The following is a 22,059-nucleotide window of genomic DNA, read 5'->3' on the forward strand; positions in this document are numbered from 1 at the left end:
ACTATTTTATTAAAGAATTTATTTAAATTTATTAAATATATATATATATATATATATATATATATATATATATATAATAACTAATAAAATTTCCTAATAATTTCCTAAGAATAGTTTCCTAATAATTAATAAAATGTAAACAGTAGACAGTGATATCCAAATTAGATTTTGTGTATTAGAAACCACGATGAACCTTAACAGTAGACATTCTGCTTGTCTAATAAAAGTCAGAAGATCAAGAAGTTCGTATTTGCAACGGATAAAATATCCCACCCCAATATTCATTTTATACTCCAAAATAGCATTCATCTTTTCCATCATTCCAAACGTTATTCTTGATGTGTATATATTATCACTTTATCTAACTTCACATTTCATTTTATCTTATTTGAATCAGCTGTTCTTGCTTATAAGAATTTTATTTTTATTAATTTAAAAAATTTATTTGTATTTATTTCATTTATATTTATATTATTATAAAATACAATAATATTATATATATGTTATAATTTATTATATATATATATATATATATATATATATATATAATATATATATATATATATATATATATATATATATATATATATATATATTATATTGTCACTTTATCTAACTTTACATATAATTTTATCTTATTTGAATTAGCTGTTTTTGCTTATTAGAATTTCATTATTATTAATTTAAAAAATTTATTTGTATTTTATTAATAATGAAGTTTTTGACCAGTACGTTTTATTGTTTAAGTTAAAATTTTCATTAGGCTACTCTAGTCTTATTACTAGGATGCAAATAAAATTCAATTTATTTCATTTTTTATTTTTTTTTTTATTTATTTCATTTATATTTATATTATTATAAAATACAATAATATTATATACATGTTATAAATTAAATTATTATATATTGTCACTTTATCTAACTTTACACATATTTTATCTTATTTGAATTAACTGTTATTTGAATTAGCTGTTTTTGCTTATTAGAATTTTATTATTGTTGTTTATATATATTTATTATTATTTATTTATTTTAACACTATTATTAAAAAAATTTTAACAGTAACTGTTAAACAATAATAATTATATTTATAATAATTTCAATAAAAGTGCATATTTTAACGTAACGTATTTTAATTTGAAAAAATGGTTACTTTTATTAGCATAGCGAAGAAAACAGAAACGATTACTCGAAGTGGACCATGTCACTATAGTGAGCTGAACGTCAATGAACATCGAAGAAAGAGAAATACCAAAAAATTATTTCGAAATCTCTCATGTGTGTTGCGAGCGTGATGCAATTGTAAACGAACGAACGCGGATTACCTTTTTCTTATTTATTATTATTTTAATTTTAGTCGGGAACGAACTCATCTCGCATCTTGTGTGTTTATTTACTAGTTAGATAGTTTCAATTAAGCCTTTGATAAAAGACATTTATATCGCAATTTATATTCCGTGTTTTAACCAGTAAAACAACAATAACTTTTACTAAGAAATAGTGCACAAGGAAATAAAAGTATCTGGCAATAGTGAAATTGTGGTAATTGCAAAACAATGGAACTCCAAGCAGCGTGTCGTAGAAATAAACTTTAAGAAGTACACAGTCGAGCAGAGCAGAGCGGAGCGTAGCAATTGTGAAGTGTGAAACGAAGTAGCGAAAACAATGCAGCTGAAGCAGTATTTTCATTATAATAACAATTATAATAATACATAAAAAGCCACAAATATTCAAAAGAAAAGTTCGTTTTTATACTCAAGTGTATAAACCATAAATAGTAGATAGTAAAAATAATAATAAATAAATAAAACAAAAACAAAATTTAGAAAAAAATGAAAACCGCAAAAATTTATGAATATAGCACAAGACTGCTAATTTCGTTATGTGTGAGTGTGTTTGTAATAAATCAAAAGTTGAATACAATAAGCGCGTTAGCCTTGGCGTCTGGCGATGTGACCGGTAACACTCCCGATGTGACACTCCCGCAAGCGGTGTCAGGACAAATGCCAGCAAAACGTATGCCACCGCCGCGTGTGCGTCTCAATAAATGTTGCCATTTTGGTGAATATCTAGACTTAATGCAGACATGCATGCCCGGCAGTTCAGAGCACTGGGTGCCATTGATATGGCTTATAAGTCGCAAATCCTACTACAACCCCAGAGGACAAAGCCCTAAGTTTATAACCTTCGAGGAGAATATGCGTCCTATTGCAAAACATATACCAACAGACGATAACGATATGAATAGTACGAGCACTGAGCAGCAGGGCTGCGACGCTGATGAGTTGGATCTATTCACTGGCTTAGAAAATTTCACAATCTTTTCGAATGGTTCATTATTTGTGCTCGAGCATGGCTTACTTATTGAACCAAGTCAATTTTGTGTCGATCGCGAATCTGCTTTGGTGTGCCTACCAAAGCATAAAAAGAGTGATAGCCACTTTAAAATAAAGAAATGTTGTGGCAAATACAGCACTTACGATGCAAAGGTAAAGAAGTGTGTTGCGCCAACAGTAAGCAACAATGAAATTAAGTTGCCATTGAATGAAAGCGTCTTTCAGACTGTATATGGTTTCCCGAAATGCAATGAAATCTCTTCATCATTTGCTATCATAGATGATTGGCAACCGACACTATTCAATACGTCCACTGGTTTGCTGCAATTGAAGCATAAAAACTTATCCGCTACAGAATTTTGCTTGGAGCATCTACGTGAGGAGGACGCACCGACAAAATTCAAAATATTTGCTTGTCTTCATCATTTTGCACCGGATGCGCCAGCAAATTCCATTTCACCAACGCACAAATCAAATGATCAACTGCAGGTCGCTGTACTCAACATTGGAATTGTGATATCTGTGATCTTTTTGGCGGCCACGCTAATTGCGGGTTATTTAATGCCTTCTGTGCATCATGTGCTGCACTGGCGTTGTCAAATATTTTATGTCTTTTGCCTCTTCATCGGTGATTTACTGCTCGCCTACACACAATTCTCGAGCTCTTTAGAACTGGGCTCATCTGCGTGTCTATTGCTCGCGAGTGCTATGCACTTTTACTTTCTTTCCGCATTCTTTTGGCTGAATACGATGTGCTTCAATATTTGGTGGACATTTCGGGATTTCCGCCCAAGTTCATTGGAACGCAATCAAGAAATGGTGCGTTTACGTTTATACTCCGCATATGCTTGGGGAATTCCATTATTGATTACGGTTATAGCTGCAATCGTGGATCATTTGCCAGAAACACAATTACTACGTCCAGGATTTGGTGTGCGTAGTTGTTGGTTTAGTGGTGATTATTTGCCTATGTTTGCTTATTTCTTTGGACCTGTTGGTATTTTACTTTTTGCCAATATTATTTTATTTGTATCCACTACACATCAATTGACCTGTGGGCTTTGGAAGCGTGACGATGTTAAGTCCACAACTGAAAAAACAGCATTAGGCAAAGTTTGTCTGAAATTAGTTGTTGTGATGGGTGTAACATGGATTGCAGATATTATATCTGTTTTGATTGGAGGTCCTGATTATGCTTGGTTCTTCACTGATTTGGTAAATGCATTGCAAGGTGTTTTCATATTCTTAGTTGTTGGATGTCAACCGCAAGTTTGGGCAGCATGTAAACGTTTCTGTTGTCCACGTTCACGTCAAGAAATTACAAATACAACTAATGGTGTACAACATTCATCATCCTCTCAAGGTCTACCATCAATGGCTGCATGTGGTGCTGAGATAACACAAAATACATCGATAAATACGACAATTGGCGCTAATCAAAGTCAAGCTAAGATACCAATGGAAACGGTATGCTAAGGTGAGTGACATTAAGTTTATTTGCTTAAATATTTATACACTGTCATTCATAAATAAACCTTCACTTGTCTCAAAAGTAGGAAATATTGCAGGTATATAAATATTTATATGAAATATATAATTTAATAACGTTTGTTGAATTAATCAAATGTTGCTTATGAAGAAAGTCAAATATTTAAAGGCATCACTAAAATAAAGAATTATTCATTTACCAGGAAAATTATATAAATACATACTCTCTATTATATAGCTATGTATGTTATTATTTATCTTCAATATTATTTTCACATATACTATGTTTATACAAATTAAATTATTTGTTTTGAAATATAACGGTCTTTAACCCTAGTATTAACATCTATTTCACATGAAAACTGACTTAAAACCTCAATAAAAAACAAAATTACCATTGTGGAAAAATTGCTATATACATGGACTTTTATATCAATGGAAATGGATGTTAGTACAAATGTGATTTTCAAATATTAAAAACAAAAAGTTCTTTTGGAACTAAAACGTTTTAGAAAAAACATACAATAACTATGCTTGTCCAATTAAAGTCAGAATATACCCATGTACTAAATAATTACTTGTCATGCATAAGGATATCTAGCATCAATATGTGTCACTCATGCACCTCTATTCCAGATGACGATGCCTATCCGTTTTGATGTCACAATACAGATAGACATATTTGCCTAACGGTTTTGATGTCAATATACGGTTAGCGGATAGGCTGCCCTTTGTTGAGGTGATAAAATTATTTCATTTAGACTCAGGTTAAATTGAATATTATTACTATTCATCACCCTTACACCTATTTTGCACAATACCATCCTTTTCATTCCATCCCTTATGCAATGTTTCGACCTCATTTTTGTACTTGCTTTTAAGGTCGGCATTTGACTATAACAACTCCTTTACTACCTAAATACGTATAGTTAGTTCCTTTATAGCATATATTCGGAAAGAGTTGCTTTGATGTGTGATAACTTTACTACTTCTGTTAGCTATTCTTTGTAATTTTGCCTTTTTTTCTAAAATCTGGACCTACGCCGCAAAAGTATTAGTCTTTACAAGAAATTATTTCGCACAAACACAAGCTTGTAAACACAAGCTTGTGATTCTTTATAATTGTTATAAAGTTTATGAACTATAAAGAATTAAAAAAGTAAACTAACAACTACTCTAAAATAAATCAAACTGAAGGTCTACCATATATTAACTTAGCTTGTGATTCGTATTAGAACAAAACGATTAACTTGGGATAGCTGAGAAGGTGTGAGAAAACCCCCAACGGTATCACATAGATCCTTTCGATTTATGTTAGTCTCAATACTGTATACTAATAAATTCTATTAAACAATAAAAGTGTATATTTAAAACTAGTTTGAAACCAAAGGCTTTATGAGGGATGGTTGACAAATTGAGATCCAAAACTATACAAAATAGTATAGTTTAGTGCTAATAAACTCTATTAAAAAAATAATTAATATATGTAGAAATGTCTTGAAATCGGAAGGTTCATTAAAGACAATAGAGGACATAACATAAATTCTCCCATGGTGTTATAAAAAGTCTCTGGGATTATATGAGTACTAATATACACTTTTTAAGTTCAGGTCTACTACTAATAATATAAAAATATATTTGTTTAGTAGTGTCTTAAAACTAAAAGGTTTATTGGAGTTGATTGGGGAGGTGATATATACAACCAAATGGTATCTCAAATAGAGTCCAGTCTTATATAAAAAACCCTCACCCTTTTTATGTCTGGGATTACTATTTTTTAATTTTTTTTCAAAGAATTTTTATTAGAAATAATTGAGAAGGTGAAATAAATCATCAATTATATTATCTAAAGTCGCCTAGGGTTATGTTAGTGCAAATTATTTTAATGTTTGAGACTACTTTTAAAAAATATATATTTGTGTAACAGTGTGTTGGAACTAAACAGTTTCTGTTACATATTGATAACTAGACACATCTCCTAATACTTATATTATATATAGACTTATATTACTCCTGATATTTTCTATGTTTAGGACCACTTTAAGAATATGTATTTGTGTAACAGGGGCTCTATTAATTATTGGTTGGCTCTAATGACTCTCTAAAAATCTTGGAACTAAACGGTTTCAATAGACTTTTACATAATGATAACTAAATAAATCTCGCTATGGTATCAAGAAAAGATTCTAGAATTATATTACTTCTGACATTTTCTATATTTAGCACTAATTTAAAACAAAATATATTTGTGTAACATTTGTTCTATTAATTAACAAAATCGCGTATCCCATTTAAATCATAAGCTGATTATTTTTTCAGTGTATTACATTTTTTTTTTAAATTTGTTACGCTGTATACTAGACACATTAAGAACATAAAATATCTACACATTTGTAATATTTTTTCAATTCTCAATAAGATTTTTTCAATTATACGAACTATTAATTAAATACAGTTTGAATCAAAATCATTGATTCAGTAACTCTCTAGGGGCTATTTACCAAATCTATTGGATTCAAAGCAACATAATATTAGAAGAAACTACTTAATTGAGATCTCTCAATGAGAAGAAGTGCAATATAACTTTCAAAAATGTTATTCATTAAATAAAATATAAACAACTTTATTCTTGTCTAGCGGTTATAAGTACAATATCTGATGAGCAGCTCTAGATTCGAAAGTTAAGTAAAATATAAAAATTAGCGCAATGTGCAAATGAACTCATTAACTGTCTGTGAAAATTAAACTTTTCTATTCTTCACTTTAATATTCTTTTTCTACGAACTCGTCTATTGTCTATCGTCTATCGTCTAACATTAAAAGCGAAATAAATTAAAAAACGTTTGAAATCGCTGTTTTCGGGTCATATTAAGATATAATAGAAAGTGCAAGAGATCATAAAACTACAATTAAGAAATTACTATTTACTATTTACCTACCTGGTTGCGCAGTAGCTCTATAGTCCGATACCGAACTCACAAAAAACTGAAGGTTTTCCGAAAGATTCATACATATGTAAACACACTTGAGACAAGAAAGGGAAATCTCATCTCTGAAAACACAAACTTAATTGCTTTATGATATGCGCCAGCGAGTCGTAAAATTTATTGAGAATGCGTAAATATTGGCAAATTTTCCAAAAAAAGAAAATAAATCAGACAAAGGAAGTTGTTGTAAAACCGATTCAGAATTATTTTGCAATGGATGTGAAGATGTTTTTCCAAAAAATAATTAAATTACTTGACTCATTACGTCTGCTCTGGTTGGCATATGTTTTTATTAAAACGAAACACAATGAAATTTTTCAAGTAGGCCTTCCGTATGGCCAACATTCTACAGATTTCTCAATTAGATACATTTTCCTCATTTTCCTCATTGTCGTCTTTGAAGTTTGTTTATTAAATCAGATATCGTTTAACTAAATTCTACATTAGCTGGCAACACGTTGTTTTCTTTTGTTATGAGTAATGCTGGTTTATGTTAGATGCATGTTTAATTTAATCAATATAAGAGTAAGGTCAATTTAATTTTTTAATTCAATTTTCCTTAAATATGCAGTAAATTAATTGAAAAAATATTTCTTTGTTTTTTTTTGGTAAATTAAACGTTGTTGTAGTGTTAATACTGTTAATTTTAATTGCGTGTTCTTTCTTTAACTATATAATAGATGGGTTGGGCACTCTGCCATATAGATAATGCTAATTGATATCGAGGTTCTTTTTATATCAAGCCTTATTCAAATGGTTTCAAACATCCGCACGAATGACATGCTAAGAGACCTTAGAATAGATCCGGTCAAAAAATACATAAGGGACAGAGCTCTGAAGCTATATGCGAAAACCAACAGGCTGCCCTACTTAGCACTATCTAATCTCAGAGTAATCACTAGCCGCACGTGGCGGTACGCAGATCTTAGATCAATTATTGAATAATCACGAAGATTATGAGGAATACTCAAATTTGTCAGTGAGATGGGTGGGACTCTGCAGTAACCCCCAGCTATCATGTACAGATGCACTAACTCGAAAAAGGCTCAACATAAGAAACGGTTTTTTGTGCACTGTTTAGCTCTTGGGCAATCAAAACATTGCTTACATGACGATCTCACTCAATAATTGACATGATTTTATCGATATTTTCGACAATTGACCTTCCAAGTTTTGCGATAGTGCGTTGTGCATCATTGATATTGAAATTACCGAAATTATCTGCAACGAGTTAGCAAATAATCTTTTAAAGGCTCGATCATCCACTAAGGACCGAAGTCTTATTGTGGTCTACAATGAGGTCTCCGATAGAAAAATAGTCTGTAGCCAAAAGAAATTACTACTGGCACGACATCCCCTATCCCCAGTTCAATAAAATGGAACTGAGCTTTTTGGCATTATCTTAAGAAAATGAATTCTGAGTAGACAGAATGTTGTCTCTGTTTGGAATTGGATAAGAGTTCTTGTCACATTTTATGTTACTATTTAGCTTTCATCTGGGTAAAAGAGAAACTGCTAAGTACCGAGGTCCTATCCTTGTCTGAAGTTAGGATGTCCTCCAAAACTGACATTTTAGCTTCCATCACATTGTTTAGTTAGAAACAGTAAGATCAATCATGGTCGTAGTGTTTCACTTTCTGGAAGTCGGTACTCAGTTTATTTTGTGTTCTACTTTAGTTGGTAAGCTGGTTGCAGTGACTAAAATCAGTAGATACCTTTTTGGTTCCCATTATCAACGATTATTCTCATTTCAAATAATACATGCGTAATAAACTTGTTAAGAAAGAAATAACCTAACCGATTTTCGTTTGTCACCGATAAGCAATCCAGTAAACTGTTAAACAATCACTCCCCTTAAAATCTATTTTTAGATTTTAGCCTATTTAGCCTATGGAGTTGAACTGTCACATTAATCTAATCTGTGAATCTATTCCTATGGCCTGGAACTAATCTGATCACAAAAAAAAAGAACTTTTCTTTTTGATCTAGATTTACACAATTTTTATACTGATAATAAAATAATATATATCTGTAGAATTCAAGCGAGTTGGACTACCACATTAACCTAACCTAATCGCAGAAAAAAACTTTCATTTCATCTAAATTTCCACAACTTCTATAGTGTTTATTCTGAAAAGTTAATTTAATAAAAATTAACAAGTAAACTCCCTCATGGAAATTGTCAGCACTCAAATTAGATTAAATACAGATACAAGTTAAAATAACTAAAGATGAAAGTGCCAGCTAATTGCACCAAAAAAGTGAAAAAATGTCAATTTTATCTAGGTTTCTTTTGTAATTTAGTGCCATGATATTTTTGTAACTCCTTCATTTATGTTTGTTATGCATCCTATCGAATAAAATTAGTTCACAAGCCGAATGTTCTATAATACTAGGTACGCGTGAACTCGACACTTCTAAATACTCTAATCTAATTTATAAGTAAGCGGGTCAAAACTAACAGATAATAAGTGACTGAAGTAACAGAACAGTTAAGTAAGATAAAAACATTTTGTCTTTGTGGATTGTTACTATGTTATTTAGAAAACTGTCTATAACGGTCTGTTATATTTTTAGTAAATAAAAATATTGTGAAGCCCACATTAGAGCTATTCAATTTAAACAAAAAAATCTTTAAATCTGCCTTTTGATAATAATTGTTTCTTTGTCATTTATCAAATACCATGAATAACGTAGATTTGTTATTTTTATATAGTTTATTTACTTTAAATATAGATATTTATCAAATGATGTTCCCCGCTTCTGGAATGAAGTGTGATTTTAGTTGTGTTTTTAAAATGTGCTTAAGAAATGACTCACCTAGACTGTAATATATTGAAGTATTATTAAGAAATGGTATTAGAAGTCTTATCTGATGTAAACATACTCATTATATATTCGGTGACAAACACTAGTGTCGCCGGTATGCGATTTTTTAATATTTCTTTTCAACTGACGGACTTCGCAAGTAACTGAAAATAATCACAATCTTTAAAATTGCATTTACAATTGATGGTAAATACGATTAACAACTTAATGATTGTTTAGGCACTTATTCGTTTTAACTTTCTTTTTTAATATAGTAATAAATAACACTTCGAATATACGTTAATATGAGAGATATAGGTGTGCGTACATACATATATATAAAGATTAGCTTTGCTTTGTGTAACTGCAAATGTATTGACTATATGTATCATATACAATGATCAATGATCATCTCCTTCGGAGTTTCACTGTTGTATATATGTATATATAACAATAATATGTTATGGGTTATAGGTTTATTATTCCGTTTACCTTAGATATCTATTGTGTATATAACAAAATAAAATGCATGCTTCATTTTGACTTTCAAACCATTTCATCATCAGCTTGGAGTAACGACTTCTGTTAAGGGCGAAGATAATGTGACGGCTGTTTACTTCTTCTATAAAATTTTTAAAATATATAAATAAATTAATAATATATAAAATATTAATTCATCACCTATTGAAATAAATAATGAAATCACTGAGATATTTTATACTTTTATATGTAGTAGAAGTTTATTTAAATTGTTTTGTTCATAAAACAAAATGGTTTTAAGTGTCACTAAGCTGTCATAGAAAAATTATATGTATATGTTGTTAGAGTAGATAACAGGTTAGTATCGGTATTTAATGCACTTGAACTTTAGTGGCATTATGCCCATTGATGGACTTTTGTATTCCGTTTCATTCAGAACTACTGCGAAATTTCTTTCACTTTGGCTGTATCCAGAAAAGTCTTAATTTTTCCAAATCGATGTTTTATCGTCCTAGATAACAGGACGATAACAGTTAAATACTTCACATTTTCTGGATTTCCTACTCTTTTCTGCTAATCTTTAGTTACTAGACTGACTGATATACTTCATGCATTTTTATGCTATGATTTACAAATAGCTTATTATGTGAACGGGAAAAACAACATCTACTTGAACACTGGAGAGCCCAAACAGGCATGCGACAGTCAAAGAGATTCATTGATCCTGATCACATCAAAGTTGATGCTATCCTTGGCTTTAGCAGAAACGATATTAAAATCTACACTGAACTTCTTACATGACACTGTAGACTTAATTACCACATAAAGATTATAGGTGTTGTAGAAAGTGACTCCTGTCGACTCTGTCATGAGGAGAAGGAAACATCTGAACATGTTCTATGCAACTGCCCAGCGGTGGCAAGACGTGGACTCGATTTCCTTGGAAGCGGGAACTTAGTGCGAAGTCAAATAGGTAAAATTGGGCCCACAGCAATTACAAGATTTATAAATAGTCTAAAATTGTCCTAGTTGGGCCTTTAGGCCCACAATAGATCTTTTAGGTCGGGGTGCTTTTATAGCCCATTACTTAAATAATAATGCTATACTTTCATGTAATTAATTTTGTATAAAAATTAAAGAGGACTGTAAGTATATTTGAACTATTATAGAATAATTGTTAGGATGGATATATGTTATATGGATATGATTTTAAAATAGATATATGCATTATATGTATTTTCTGTTGAAATAATATATATACATAATATGTATTATATGTATGTATATATATTACATATATACTTATTATATTTATATATTATTTAATTAATTTATATATACGCATTTTTATGTAGTACTTCCATTTAACTAATTTTATATAGAATTTGAAGAGGGCGCAAGTATATTCTAACGATTATATAGAATAATTATGAGAATACTTGTGTTTATTATATGCATATGTTGTTAAAGTATGTATATATCTATTATATATATATATGTTGTGTAGTTATAGGCGGAATGAGATACTTTATACATTTTAATGTAGTACTTCTATTTAATTAAATGTTAAAAACGAGTTTAATTATTCATTAGCATAATAATTTCTTAATTCATATTTTACTTGATAAATTGCTGTAATTATTTAATTTTTATGACAACCTAAGCCAAGCACAAAGTACATACCATATATAAAAAAATACTTTTTCTTATAAATATTAACCAAAAAATGTTTCACATACGCTTTGAATGGCTTTAGTTTTTCTACATAAACCTAAAAATATCATAATTAAGGCTGTTGGATAATTAACATTTTTTGAAGGCAATTTAAATTTGTGTAGCCCAACTCCTTTGGATTCTTGCTCGAATATCTGCTGACGGAATATCTGCTAACTTGAACTGCAAGTTGACTTGCGTAATGAGTTTTAAGTTTTATGCCAATTTTTGCTATAATTTTTTGTTTAGCCTCATTTAAATGAAACGCATTTGTGAATGCAAAATATATGAAGAAATAAACTTCAATAAAAAAACGTAATGAAAACCACATAAATAAAAATAAATAATATGAAATGTAGCAAAGTTTAATGTATCTTTTTTTTAATTGCTATCCATTTCTTTACAGTATTTTGAAATTTTGCAGGCGACGGCAGTTTATTTACACCGCAATAAATAAAAAAAAAGTTTTAAACATTTAAAGACGTCATAAAAAAAAAAAGAAAATAATAAAAAAGGAGAAGAACAAAAACCTATACCAGAATCTTCAGATACTTGAACTGAAAGATATAAAAAAACAGTATTCAAATATTTTAGACAGATAAAATTAAGAGAAAAAAAATCGAACGCAAAGAAAAGATAGAGAATGAAAGGCAACGAATTGTTGACATGTATCTGAGCTATCAGCAGCAAAACAATAAAAAGGAATTTTATTTACTTTATATATTTAAATGAAATGGATTACAGAGTAACGATACTAGACGATACAGCATACAGCATACAGCAGCGCCTTATTATGTAAACAACGACGGCAGCTAAAAGCATCCATGCCAATAACCACAACAACAACATGAGTAACTACAACGATAATAATTAAATGCAACAATAATATTATTTTTAAGTATTAAATAAGATGAAACTTATTGACTTATACTGAAAATCTCTTAACTAAATACTTTTTTTTGTTTTCTACTTTGGTAGCTTATATCAAATTAACATTAATTCATAACAAACGTAATTCATTCTCATAAGTCATTCTTGATACATGTATCTCATGAGATACATGAAGACATTTAGATAGAAACACATAACACAATATTTAAAATTATTTTAAAATCAAATAATTTTGGTAATGGTGGAGAAGGTAATTAACACACAGCATCCAAACATTTACATTAACACCTAAAGTATTCCTTATAAGATATAATTGAAAAGTTAACATATTACAGGGTATTGTATAAATTTTTATATAGAGTTTGTTGAAATAATGTGAAGTGCATATGTATAGCAAGTTTTACATATATATACGTACACATATTTTAAACAATCATTTTTTATATACTGAAATGATAAAAGGGTTTTTTTGGCTTGGCTTGGCTTTTAAGGTCACACCGTAAAGAGGCTTGAAACAGATTGCATAATATCAGTTTTACACAAAACGATGCGTTTTTTGTGGGCGATATTATATGATCTTTTATTATTCGATAATAATACAGTAAATTTATAACTGGCCTTTAATGTAACAGATACTATGTGTAGATATATATTTTAATTATTATTTCATATGAACTGAAACTATTGACTGCAAGATTTTGATCAATTTTTATATACAGTATAAATTTATATTTAAACTATACTATTTTCTACACAGTGTTTAATATTATTCGCACTGATTGAAGTATTTCGTTGTTCGAATAAAGACAATATACATACTGTTTATGTATTGTAATCGATTTAAGATTCGTTGTAACCGAAAATCAAGTTCAATCTTCAACTATATTCTCGAAAGTGTTCCAACACTATAAAACATTCGATATTCGAGATTTGCTGAAATATGTATTTTTATTATAGAAACCGAAAATAAAAGATATATTGAGCAGATGACACCTTCAAGTAGGTCGAATAATTTTGGATATATACAGTGGTTGAACACAATGTTCAAATTTAACCTTAAAATTTGAAATTTATACTGAAATTAAAGCACTATTGTATATTATTTAAAAAATCATTTCATTTTTAAACAATTTTTATATTACTCAGCATCACTATATCACTATAGAATTAAAAACCTTCAAGAACAAAAATTATCAATTTTTTAGTAAATTTACGATAGAGGTACTAAGAGGCCTATTTGACATGTAGAGAGAAGAATGTCTAAATTATTTTTTAATATTTTTGTAATTTACTTATATATAGTGAGCACTAATATATAGTGCTCACTATATATTAAATGCTATTTCCTTGGTCCTTACAATTGTTACATTTTTTATACCTATACTAAACATATTATAATAAATGTCTCTATTCCCTTTCTTGAGATAAAAGATCTGTTTTCGAAAATATATTATAATTATATTATAATTATCATTATAAATTATATTATAATTATCATTATAATTATAATTATAATTATGAGTATCATTAAAATTATATTATAATTATTATTATAATTATTAATTATTATAATAATAATAATTATTATTATTATAATTATATTATAATAATTATAATAATAATATATGTAAAATAATATATAATATATGAAAGTACAATCTATTATAATTAAATTATAATTATTATTATAATTATATTATAATGGTAATTATTATAATTATTTTTTTATAATAACTATAAATTATTATTATAATAAAGTAAAGTAATTAAAGTATTGAATAACATTTTCGAAAATTTCTCTAGTTTATTAATTCTTATGTCCCATTGCTCTTTGTCTGGCTCTTTAAATTTTCCATTAAGAGATGTTGAGTTAATAATCTTATCTTTAATTTTTGTTTCATAGATATCTTGTTTGTTTAATGCCCTAAGTAAGGAGTTCTGAAAACTGTTCTAATTAAATTTGTGCCTTTGTGGTTTTTTTTTGTTTTGTAAATCCCTCTACTTTTGAAAGTCATTCCGATTTTATAATCTTCTTAGAGTCTAATATTATTTTCACATTTGGTTCAAATACAAACTATTTCTTAAAGTAATACATTTATTTTCAAAAACTTTTTTGATTTGACATCTTTCTCGTGTCCCAATAAAACTTGTTCTTTTTCCGTAAATCTTTTATTTGCCAGATTAACAGATTTAGTTTCGAAAATTATTCAAATTTTATAGTTGGATAGGACGAACCTAAACAAGTTTATTCATTGAATTTTAATCCTTTCCCTTTTGTGAAATAACAGATCTACCTTCAAAACATAATATAATTGTATAATCTTCCAATATTCTAATAAGGTTTATGATATATTTCATAATATATTTAATATTTTAAAATTCTTATGTCAGCGTTTCTCAACCACCGGTCCATGGCATTCATATCAATGCTACAAAAAAAAAATTATTTTTGTCTCTTATGATATTTTTTTTTTTTGGAAAATATTAGCACCAGTTCTTGAAAAACTCATCAAATATTTTATTTGTCCATACTTCGTTTTTGGGTTAGAAAACACTGCTCCACATTAGACTCTGCTTACCTCGTTAACTTCAAATATTTTTTTCTGTTCGTCTTTCGTTTTTGGGTTGAAAAACTCTACTCTATATAATACTCTGCTTACCTCTTCAAGTTTTATCCAGAAGACGTAAAATTTTAAATATTTTCATTTTTTTTCTCTTAAGAAAATATAAAACTATTATTATTTTATCTACTTTTATTCAAAGCTTCGAACCGGAACTGAAACGAAAACCAAAAATAACTAATTTTTTTTATAGAGCAAAAACGGAACCGAACTGAAAAAAATATAATGGATTATTTCGGTTTAGCACCGTAAAGTTTGGTATTTGTTTCTTCATGTGCATTTCTCATCGATTGTTAAAACTTTAATTAATAGAATTTAAAAAACAATATTTATTTTTTTATTTTATTTTAATGAATAGAATTTGTAACATAGCTAAATACTATAAAACATATTCAAACAAAACTGAACAAAAAGAAACTTATTTTTGTTTGAATCAAAATCGGTGTAGACCGATATAATTATTTTAAATTAAATCGGAATGGGTTAATTACCGATTTGATGCTCCTGCTTTTAATAATAAGATGATTCAATTGACAGCTATTTCAGTTCATTTCTAACTTGATAAGGTGTTCTTTATAACACCTATTTCATATATTTTCTCCCTACTTAACTTTGGACTCCTGATTTCTCAGTATTTTTGATATCCTCAGTATTTAATTTGTATTCCCTTTTTTCCCTTTTTAGGCCTCAGAACTATAAATCATTATTTAAAATAAAAAAAAAAATTTAGTTACATTAAAATAAATTAAATTATGATGTCAAAACTATAATAAAATATAGTAATTATTAAATATATTTATTTTTTTATTTTGTATTTAATAGTAATATTTTAAAAACTTATATAATACCCTGTATATGTATTTTAATTTATAAATTTTATTCAAAGAAACTATAAACAGTACAATACATATTATTATTTTTCATTTTAGTTAATAACATTTTTTTATTGCTCTCATCCATTTAGCATTTTAGTTATTAGTTTATAAAAATTTATATTTTAGTTTTGTGATCTTAAATTTTACATTGTTAACAAAACAACGAACAAACAAGCAATGAATATTAAAAATATAAATAATAAGTTAAATAATTATTTTAAATTGCACAATTCATCGCACATGAATATACTTTTTATTACTATATGTCTATTAATATAAATTTAACAAATTTTATATATTTTGTTTAAGAATTAACAAAATACGAATACTGTAGTAGTTTTAGCAATTATGAATTTTTTGTATATATTTTAATAGTATATAAACATAAATTTTATATAACTCAAAACTAAATTTTAATTAATTTATTGATTTTATATATTTAAATGTTTACTTTTATGCAAAAATTTGGAATGAAATTTGCTTTGATTTACTAAATAAGAGAATGAAAAAAACTTTGTGAACTAATGCTTTAATTTTTTTGATTTAAAATATAAAAATATTATATGGAAAAATGTTAAATCCTAATAAAGTCAAATTAAAACTAAATGTTATAAGAAAATATAAAACGTATTTTTACAATTTTTATAAAATTTTTGCATTAAAAAATTAAAAAATGTTGTAAATATGAATTAAAAATTTTGATAAAAATTTATTTTGTATTGATACATTTTGTATATCCATATTTTATCATAAAATATGTACTATAATATTTGTAAATTTAATCGTATTAATATTATAAAATTTTATTTATAAAATATTATAATTTTACTGCAACTTGTATGACTGAAAAGCAGCTAAATTCTAAAACTGTCCATTTTTAACAATTTGAATAAATTATACTACATAAAAAAGCATGAGTTTAATATATATACATATATAAAAATATATAAATATATGATAAATATTCTCGAATATACTAAAAATACTACTTATAAGTGTATATTTTACATGAACAAAATCAAAACGATCAATTAAATTTAAATTTTAAGAAAAAATTCTGCCAAACCTAATTATTAATATATATCAAATTATTAAATAAATAAATAAAATTATTAAATATTTAAATAATACAATAATTTTTTTTTTGTTGGAAATGTGAAAAATTTATAATAAAATTTATATAAAAGTAAACAATAATTTTGTATTTAAAAATAAGAATCTATTTATTAAAACTATTAAAAGGAACAATATACAACGATAATAAAACCTTTTATATAAAATGTTATTTAAAACATAAAAAAAAACTTTTTTATTTCTTATTTGAAAGAAAATATAGACTTGTTTATTACTACCTTGATCCTTTAGCTAAGTCTAAAATGTTTTTTAAACGCCAGTCCTGGAGCTGGCTAGGATTTTCAAAAAATAACCCTCCTAGCATAGCCAATTATTACAATATAGTTGCGCTACCAGTACTTATATTAGTAAAGATTCACTAAAGTAGTAGCTAGATAAAAAAGGATTAAAAAAATTAAAACAATAATAATAAAGGAACAAGATGATAAGTTAAATAAAACAGGATAAAATTTATCCTGTTTACTACTTGAAAATCAACAAATGACGCGGACTTGAAGACATCTCTCTAATGTTTACACTAATTGATTTATGATATATATGAATATATATGTACATAAAAATAATATATATATACGACATATGTGTATATAATAATTACTACAATAAAGTATTTTTTAGAACATTTTTTTATATAGATTAATACGAATACAGAGATTTGTATTAGCTTAGGTTAGGTCATATAAGGCAAGTCCAGCTAGCTCCTCATGAAAACTTATTCCAAAAAAATTAAAATAGCTTTATAGATAGCGCCTGGCTTTCGCTTTTCAACGTTTTTATTTATCTATATATATTCTAGACTTGACGATAAAAATATATATTTATAATTATATCTTTATAGATGACATTAAATCTCCATACTTCTATTGGTACAAATCATTGACGTTGTAAACGTAATGATGCTAGTATAGATAACTGTACATACATAGAAATTAAGATATATCGAAAACAGCTATATAGTCAATCTAAAGAATCGGTTAATTAACATAAGATTTGATCATTTCCCAACCATTACCTTTTCTTCTATTTGAAATAGATTTTTAGACATAAGATATAGAAATTATAATGGAAATATAAAATAAATTTTAAGCCCCTCAAAAGGAATTGAGATAATTTTGTATAGGAAGATAAAGATGAAGTTAAGTGCTGTACATCAACAAAGAGTAGCAGAGCTTCTACAAATTATTTTTTATTTTACATAAAATTAGTTGCTATTAACGAAGTTTTATTATATATAACCTAGTACTACGAGTATTATATCTAATGTATATCCAGATGTGTGTATATAATCACCTTTTATATACTTTAAAAGTATTTTAAAAAACAAATAGAAACTGAATTTAGAATAGGTTAAGTTAGATGCATAAGGTAAAAAATCACATTTTAACCAGAATGGATCCACTCCAAATTATTAGGGCCTTGAATTGAATGTATTACCAAAAATGAATCGTACTCGAAGATTAAAAAATGGAATATTATCATTTAAATAATTATTCTATAAATATTGCAATTCAGTTACTCACTTCCTCAAACGTGTTAAATTACAGAATTGTGAAGTAAATGCTAGGCTATGATTTTTTTTGTAACACGTGAAAGTATTCTGGTAAAAAATATATTTAAAAAAGTGCTATATCAATAAAATAATTTCGTATACTTTGTATAAACGAATAAAGAAGCTTCAACCTTTAATAACATAGTTTATAAGTCAGTTGTTTTAAACGATCTTTTTTTAAGATTGATAAAAGAGGTCTGAGTTGAATGATTTGATACTATCAAACCACGAGAAAAATGAAAAGAAAAGAAAAGAAGAAATTATCTATATATTTACATAAAAACCATGTTTTTAAGATAATTTTTATAGAAATTAGTAAAGATAATTTGTGACATGTTACAGTTTGTAACATTGTCACACCATTAACAAGTAATATACACATATTTCATTATATCTATGAATGTAAGGTATATGAAAATATTCTCCAATATGGAACGAGTTTTCTACAGTTTTCTGAGCGCCACAATTTCACAAAATATTTCCAGAAAGCTAACACATTTGTCGGTATAGCTTGGATCCTTATACACTACATTTTTACATTGATAACAAGACAAAGAAATAAATTGAATTGATTTTATAAATGCCAACGTTGTTCTTATAGCAGTCTCAACATGTTAACACACTGTCTATTATGAGCGGTAAGTCTCAACATGAGCAAAACTTTACTCATTGATATAAGAGATTTTACGTCGGATTTGGAATCCGCCATATAGACAAATCTCCAATCACGTCAGGTATTTTAACAAGCTGACACATTACTTCTATACTGGTCTGCTGGATAATTAGAATAATCAAGATATAGTGAACCAATATATGCAACGAAACTTCATTTATAACTACATATGTGATGTAATGCATTAATATTAGAGTCCATCATTTAATCCAATCTGGATGTAGTAAACTAATATATACAGCGAAACTTCACTCATATGTATATGAGGTTTTACGTCGGAATTTGAATCCACCATATAATTAAGTCTCCAATGAAAACCAAAACAAAAATCTGGTAACCCCGTAAATTGTTGATGATCCTTAAATTAAACTGATTTAATATGTTTGTGTATGATTTATCTTAAAAAAAACAGATGTCGCCGCATTTTTGGATCAAGGTAAGTAAACACTACTACTTTTACAAAACACTTTTCTAATTTGTTTACAATAAATGTAGAGTTATATCATGTTTTAAACGATATATAGTAAGAAAATATCATATACATATATATGAATATTCGTATATAACTTGAACATATATTTAATATAGCAAGGTCAAGATTCAAATAGGATCGTTGCGCTATTAATTATGTAGATGATGATGTGTTTAATAGATCTTACATATCTCTCTTAAAGTGAGTCTAGAAAGCTTAACACTTCTATAACACGTATAAGATTTAATATTTTAAACATTTCCAGGAAAGGCCATCAAGTTTTGAAAATTATCGGAGACTAAATATGAATGCATTATAAATTTATATATAAAAATAATTGATTTATTAAACTATTTGTTTAATTTAAATTAGGAAATGTAATTAATCCAACTATTTTATTCATAAAGAAAGGTTTATGGGAATGGTTTATGAGGTTTTATGTGTGGACATAGACATACTTATAGCTAATAAAAATTCCGATACTTACTGGTATTTTTCCGTTAACGTTACCTGTACTCTGCGTTATATATTATATTATTTATATATTAAATTGTATATATATATTAAATTGTATATATATATTAAATTATTATTCAGTTTTGCTGTTAATATTTATATTTTGTAAAACAAAAACAACAACAGTTTTTTTTAAAACTAAAGAATGATTAAACGTGTTTCTAATCCTAAAAACTATGCAAATTAGATAAATATCCGGATATTTTTAACAAACTTAAGAATTTGCTTTTAACAAACAAGAATTTACTTGCGCATTAAACAACATTCTTAATTAAATAAATTCTTGTTATATGTCACCAAACAAATCACACATAGAATAACATCGTCAACAACGGAATAAAGCCTAAAAATATATATATTATATATCAACGCTAACATAAAAAAACACACCGAATTTTTACAAGTTATAGAATAAATTTGCATTTTAGGGCAGTTGTTGCTAGTACCAGGAATTCACATTAGAGGGATTCTACACCTAAAGGCAGTTATTTCTATATAAATGCATTTATTTTGAAATAATAAAAGTAGAGGAGTGTAAAGTTTTAACGATCTACTTGCTTCTACGTTTGACGCCAAGTGCTGAAAAACTGATTTTAAAGTATAGACAGAAGAGGTTAGAATTCTAGTCGGATGTGTGACTGTCAGAGTATTTAGTTATAGCAGTATTACCTCTATACCGAATTAGCTATTCTAGTTTAGTTTTTGGGATATCTGGATTTTAATTTGAATATTTTCACGTGGATCCACCAACAATAAGGATGCGTCATATTTTTTTTTTAGCTGTAGGTTAAAAGGTTTGAAAGCCACAGTGTGAGACATATCTTACAATATTAGGAGGGAGATTGTGCGAGTACTTATTCAATCTTTCCACCTTAAATGCCTCTATTATAGAGGCCATTGTACTTGTATTTGTAGTTGATACTGTCGCGAAGAACTTTCCTCTCAATAATACGGAAGCGTTCTATTGTGCTAAGTTTATTTTCTACCAAATTCCGAACACGTTCGCTAAAGATCTCCTCATAGTAGAACATCTTAGTTTTTACTTCGACTAGATTACGCGTACCCAAAGGATTCTTCTGTTGAATATATTAAAAAATGGCATTCTGAACATTCTGAGGAATATGAGGAATAAAATTGTGTCTAGAAGTGACTCCTTATTAGCAAACTTGATGGATTTGTCATTTAAACACAATTTTATATTAGAATCTTTGAGTCTTCTAGTATGGTCATGCTGTATTCCGATGAAGGCTATCGCTGTTTTTTTTTTGAGGGTTGTGCTTAATTTTATGAAAAGTGTAGATTTGGAAATAGCACTCAGATGTCTGTAAAATCTAGTATTACTTGATGGTGTGTATTACTTGATGTGATGTAATCTTAAGCTATATAAGTAAACTATATTGGCATATTCTATTGTTTTGGAAAAAATTTCTTAAAATATTGACATATACTCAAAAATCCGTTGTCAAAGGGGTGTACCCGGTAAATCGGAACTACACCCAGATGACAGACGTATACA

The 22,059-nt window shown here is 27.5% G+C and overlaps 1 protein-coding gene across 1 annotated transcript; it reads left to right on the forward strand.

Moving 5' to 3' along the window:
- The first annotated feature begins 1,139 nt into the window (after positions 1 to 1,139).
- On the forward strand, positions 1,140 to 12,304 carry LOC119670140 (probable G-protein coupled receptor Mth-like 1). The gene is made up of 2 exons (XM_038080280.1): positions 1,140 to 3,813; positions 12,219 to 12,304. The coding sequence occupies exon 1, from the start codon at positions 1,833 to 1,835 to the stop codon at positions 3,810 to 3,812; it is 1,980 nt and encodes a 659-aa protein (XP_037936208.1). The 5' UTR covers positions 1,140 to 1,832; the 3' UTR covers position 3,813; positions 12,219 to 12,304.
- The last annotated feature ends 9,755 nt before the right edge of the window (positions 12,305 to 22,059 follow it).

The sequence above is a fragment of the Teleopsis dalmanni genome, chromosome 1 (assembly GCF_002237135.1).
Source record: "Teleopsis dalmanni isolate 2A chromosome 1, ASM223713v2, whole genome shotgun sequence".
Classification (NCBI taxonomy): Eukaryota; Metazoa; Arthropoda; class Insecta; order Diptera; family Diopsidae; genus Teleopsis; species Teleopsis dalmanni.